A 6097-nucleotide genomic window follows, 5' to 3' on the forward strand; every position below is an offset into this window, starting at 1 on the left:
CTGTGATACACCAACTTTTATTTACAACACAATAGAGCGTAAGTAGTATAATCTATTTTAATTTCAGATGATTGTTTACATGTGTATCTATTGTCTTTTTTGTCCTTAATTTCATTCATTCATCTATGATACACAAACTTGTATTTACAACACAATAGGAAGTAAGTACTTATCTGTTTTAATTCAGATGATTGTTTACATGTGTATTTATTTTCCTTTCTATTTATAATTCCATTCATTCATCTGTGATACACAAACTCGTATTTACAACATAATAGTATGTAAGTACTAATCTACTTTAATTCAGATGATTGTTTACATGTGTATCTATTGTCTTTTTATCTTTAATTTCATTCATTCATCTGTGATACACCGCAATAGTTTGTAAGTACTAATCTATTTAATTTCAGATGATAGCTTACATGTGCATCTTTTGTCCTTTTTATCATTTATCTGTGATACACAAACTATTATTTACAACACAATAGAGCATAAGTACTAATCTATTTTAATTTCAAATGATTGTTTACATGTGTATCTATTGTCTTTTTTGTCTTTATTTTCATTCATTCATCTGTGATACACAAACTCTTATTTACAACACAATAGGAAGTAAGTACTAATCTATTGTAATTCAGATGATTGTTTATATGTGTATCTATTGTTCTTTCTACTTATAATTTCATTGATTCATCTGTGATGCACAAACTCTTATTTATCACACAATAGTATGTAAGTACTAATCTAATTTAATTTTAGATATATATGTTTACTTGTGTATCTATTGTCCTTTCTATCTTTAATTTCATTCATTCAACTGTGATACACAAACTCTTATTTACAACACCATAGCCAGTAAGTATTACTCTTTTTTAGATTGTTTACATAATTATCTATTGTCCTTTCTATCTTCAATTTTATTCATTCATCTGGTATATGCAAACTCTTATTTACAACATAATAGAGTGTAAGTACTAATCTATTTTAATTCAGATGATTATTTACATTTGTATCTATTGTCCTTTCTATTTTTAATTTCATTCATTCATATGTGATGCACAAACTTTTATTTACAACACAATAGCATGTAAGTACTAATCTTTTTTAATTCAGATGATTGTTTACATGTATATACTATTGCCATTTTTCTCCTTAATTTCATTGATTCATCTGTGATACACAAACTCGTATTTACAACACAATAGAAAGTAAGTACTAATCTAATTTAATTTCAGATATATATGTTTACTTGTGTATCTATTGTCCTTTCTATCTTTAATTTCATTCATTCATCTGTGATACACAAACTCTTATTTACAACACCATAGCCAGTAAGTACTACTCTATTTTAATTTCAGATGATTGTTTACATATTTATCTATTGTCCTTTCTATCTTCAATTTTATTCATTCATCTGGTATACGCAAACTTTTATTTACAACACAATAGCATGTAAGTACTAATCTTTTTTAATTCAGATGATTGTTTACATTTGTACCTATTGTCTTTCCTGTCTTCAATTTCATTCATTCATCTGTGATACACAAACACTTACTTAAAACACAATAGGTGGTAAGCACTAATCTAGTTTAATTTCAGATGATTATTTACATGTGTATCTATTGTCTTTTCTATCTTGAATTTCATTCATTCATCTATGATTCACAAACTCATATTTGCAACACAATAGAAAGTAAGTACTAATCTAGTTTAATTTCAAATGATTGTTTACATGTATATCTATTGTCCATTCTATTTTTAATTTCATTCATTCATCTGTGATACACAAACTCATTTACAACACAATAGTATGTAAGTACTAATCTATTTTAATTCAGACGATTGTTTACATGTGTATCTATTGTCTTTTCTATCTTTTATTTCATTCATTCATCTGTGATACACAAACTGTTATTTACAACACAATAGATGGTAAGTAATATTCTATTTTGATTCCATATGATTCTTTACATGTGTATCTATTGTCCTTTCTATTTATAATTCCATTTATTCATCTGTGATACACAAACTGTTATTTACAACACAATAGATGGTAAGTAATATTCTATTTTGATTCCATATGATTCTTTACATGTGTATCTATTGTCCTTTCTATTTATAATTCCATTTATTCATCTGTGATACACAAACTGTTATTTACAACACAATAGATGGTAAGTAATAGTCTATTTTGATTCCATATGATTGTTTACATGTGTATCTATTGTCCTTTCTATTTATAATTTCATTCATTCATCTGTGATACACAAACTGTTATTTACAACACAATAGATGGTGGTAAGTAATAGTCTATTTTGATTCCATATGATTGTTTACATGTGTATCTATTGTCCTTTCTATTTATAATTCCATTCATTCATCTGTGATACACAAACTGTTATTTACAACACAATAGGAAGTAAGTACTAATCTTTTTTAATTCCATATGATTGTTTACATGTGCATCTATTGTCTTTTCTATCTTTAATTTCATTCATTCATTTGTGATACACAAACTCTTATTTACAACACAATAGAGAGTAAGTACTAATCTATTTTCAGATGATTGCTTACATGTGTATCTATTGTCCTTTCTATCTAATTTTATTCATTCGTCCATGATACACATATTCAACATAATATAGGAAGTAAGTATCTAAATCTATTGTAATTTTTAAAAAAGTTCATTTTATATAGAGGGGTGAGTCTATTATTTCTAACTTTATTATGGTCTAGTTGTTTTTATTGAAGCTGCTGCATACAGAAGAGCTCTATCAGAAGGAGAAGTGGTGAATGTTGCTTATTCACGTGTTCTTTTTCTGGGTACAGCAGGTGTTGGGAAGAGTAGTTTCAAGAATTCTCTTATGAAGTTACCATGGGATCCTAAGGCTAACAGTACCATTATATCTGATATCAGCTGTGTTCGTCCCTTTGCTAAGGGATTGCTTAATGAGCAATGGGAAGCAGTTACTCATGAAGCTGAAATTGAAGCAATGGCACACTTATTCTCTGCTGCCAGCAAAGAAAAAAAGTATCGCTCAATTCTCAATCCTGATGATGTCACTACTGCACCAACCAATAACCCTACAAGAAGGAAGCTAGATTTTGTCCTTGGTGAAGTTAGCAAAATTCAAGTTGTTCAACCACCTCGTCAATTAGAGCCTCATCTTTTATTGCATTTTTGGGATTGTGGAGGTCAACCTGCTTTCCTTGAGATCCTACCAGTTTTTCTCACCTCTCGTACCACATTCCTCCTCCACTTTGATGCCTCTAAAGATCTCAACAGCAAATGGAAGTCAGTCCATCATATTGATGGTGCCCGATTTGATGGAGAAGAGGTCAATGTGTCTACACTTAGTTACATGCTCAATTGGATGGCTTGTGTTCATAGTCACCTAATGAAGTATGGGGCAGATGGAAGTATTTCTGATTATCCTCGCATGTTTTGCATTGGCACTCATGGAGACTTGCTAACAAATGAAAGAAAGGAACAAGTCAAGATTGAGTTAATATCTCACTATAAAAATAAGGAATATGTCAAGTTAATATCTGATACCCTCATCATTGATAATACATCATCTGGTAAGGGAGAATCAGAAGATCCCAATATTGAGGTAGTAAGAAGGGCCATCATTGAAATTACAAAATATAAGCTAATAGTAAAAACCCCAATCAGTTGGGTTCTCTTTTGTAAAGTTCTTCAGGCATTGGAGGAAAATATTGTGAGTATATCCCAGGCAGAAGATGTTGGTGCTGCTTGCAATATTTCTCCAGAAGATGTACCTCAGGTTCTCTTATTCTATCATGATCTGGGTGCTGTTCTATATTATCCTCAGCTAGAGGGTCTGAAAGAGAAAGTCATAGTTGATCCAAAGTTTTTTATTGATGCTCTTGGAAAAATCTTCACATTTCAAGCCAGCACTACACATGAAAGGGAATGGGAGATATTTCATCAATATGGTATCCTCATACAACCACTGTATACATCAGTCTGGAAGGAATGTGGAGACCTAAAGCCTGAAGATTTCATTGAAGTATTGCTACACTTTCGTCTTGCTGCTCAAGTTATCATTGAAGATCAAGACATCTGCTCCTCACGATACAAGCAATATTTCATTCCTGCCATTCTCAAGCTGTGCCAAGATAATACAATAGCTACACACAGCAAAGAGGTTGAGGTTGCATCCCCACTTCACATTAAATTTGAAACTGGTTTTGTTCCTCCTGGTTTCTTCACTCGTTTTGTTGCTGTTATAGCTGCTCACCCAAACACAACCCTGTACCTTGAGGAAGGAGTGTATAGGAATCGTGTTACCTTTCGTTACCAGGAGGAAAGGAATAGAAGCATTGAACATTTAACAGTAACAGATCAACATGATGCCATTCAGATCAATGTCCATCGTCCCGCCTCTCATTCTGATCCAGTTCCTCTTGCCAATGTATGTCAAGATATCTTAGTTCTGTTGGAAGATTCCGCTAAAGAAGTGGAGAACATTCTTCAGAATTGTATTGGAAGGGGTTTTGAAGAATTACCCAAATATTCCGTATCAAGATCACTGCGTTACATCTGTGATGACTGCCCTGTCTCTTCTAAGCTTCATTATCTCACACCAGCAAAGTATCAAACGAGCTACCTGGAGGTTACTTGTAGAGTAAACACAACATATCAACCACTTACAGAGAAAGAAAAGATTTGGTTTACTGAAAAGGTAATTATTATGCACTACCTTTGTATAATAGCATTGTTGTGCTATCTCCATTAGGTGCCATTAAAAGCTGAGGATCAGTTACATAAAACCATTATACCTGATTTGGTATCAGTTACTACTCAAAAATCTGTTAGTATTTTGATATCATTATCTAATGGACATTAATATTATTGTATTATAGCCGATTGGTATATTCGAATCTCATTTCCCTCAACTTTGTGATGCTATAGCCACAGAGCATAATATTACAAGAGTATCATCTCATTGCATATCACTGATCAGTGATGATGTATTTGATGAAGCTATCAAAACCACCAATCCTGTATATGAGAGAGCACAGGCACTTCTAAGAGAATTAAGACGTCACCTCAAAGCATCCAGTGACCAGCACCAGTATTTGCTTAATCTGATTAGCATATTCCACAAAATAAAAGATCCAATATTGTCCCAGATAGCTGATTCAATGAAATCAGAACTGTAAGAGTATCCTTATTGATTAACAATAACTATAGTTTACATGCACTTGCTGATTATTAATTAATGCTGCTATTTGTACTTGAACTAACCTATGCATAATTCTTTTTGATGTTTTAGCTGCTAACGATGGTTCCAAATAGCTTGGAGCCCATTAGTATTGCCAAGAGTAGATAATTATCTACTCTTGGTATTGCACAAGACATTGCTTTGATAACCACATATGCACAATACATAGTTATACATGCTAGTATGCACAATCATTACTTCACAGTTAGTTTAAATCAGTTACACGCCTCTTTGTTGGGATTACAGCTATTTGGAACCACTCGGGCTTTGCCCTCGGGTTCCAAATACCATACAGCTGGAAAATTAAATTAAATGTACTTGCTGATTATTAACTAATGTTGTTATTTGTACTTATATCATGGTGTGTGGGTCGACATCGCTGAAACTGAACAAATATGGTGTATCTTCTAGGAGTTAGAAAATAGGCCAATGCGGTGACACCAGGGCAGGGTTTTTATACAAAGTTTGAAACCCCACCCATAGGTGGAGATTTTTCCGTAAATATTTCAATTATTACTACAAACTAACTGTAATTTTAGCAAACACCATTGATATGTGAGACTGAGCCTTCTGAAATATAACCACCTCCAAACAGGGATGTATCCTACACTTACTTAAACTGGTGCAAAATATTAACATAAAATATAATCAATTATTAATCTGAATCAGAGGATTCATCATCATAAGCCGATAATAAACTTAACGAGTTTAAAGTGGTTGTGGCTGATGGGGGTGGTTCACTAGTGGGTTGAGCTGATGACTGTGAAGATACAGTTTCCTTCCTCCTCACCATATTAGCCAGTTTACCTTTAGACACTCTCAATGATGATACTGATGATGATGAG

The 6097-nt window shown here is 32.6% G+C and overlaps 1 protein-coding gene across 1 annotated transcript; it reads left to right on the forward strand.

The window, feature by feature from the left end:
• Positions 1–2634: 2634 nt before the first annotated feature.
• LOC109580886 (uncharacterized) lies at positions 2635–5310 on the forward strand. Its single transcript, XM_019994444.1, has 5 exons — positions 2635–2648; positions 2698–2701; positions 2752–4709; positions 4764–4838; positions 4891–5310. The coding sequence occupies exons 3-5, from the start codon at positions 2865–2867 to the stop codon at positions 5188–5190; spliced, it is 2220 nt and encodes a 739-aa protein (XP_019850003.1). The 5' UTR covers positions 2635–2648; positions 2698–2701; positions 2752–2864; the 3' UTR covers positions 5191–5310.
• The last annotated feature ends 787 nt before the right edge of the window (positions 5311–6097 follow it).

The sequence above is a fragment of the Amphimedon queenslandica genome, unplaced genomic scaffold, assembly GCF_000090795.2.
Source record: "Amphimedon queenslandica unplaced genomic scaffold, v1.1 AMPQUscaffold_13472, whole genome shotgun sequence".
NCBI classification, from domain to species: domain Eukaryota; kingdom Metazoa; phylum Porifera; class Demospongiae; order Haplosclerida; family Niphatidae; genus Amphimedon; species Amphimedon queenslandica.

Coding starts and splice junctions, on each gene's coding strand:
- LOC109580886 (XM_019994444.1), top strand. CDS start 2,865: ATGAAGTTACCATGGGATCCTAAGGCTAACAGTACCATTATATCTGAT. Junction 4,710..4,763: donor AGATTTGGTTTACTGAAAAG/GTAATTATTATG, acceptor TATCTCCATTAG/GTGCCATTAAAAGCTGAGGA. Junction 4,839..4,890: donor CAGTTACTACTCAAAAATCT/GTTAGTATTTTG, acceptor ATTGTATTATAG/CCGATTGGTATATTCGAATC.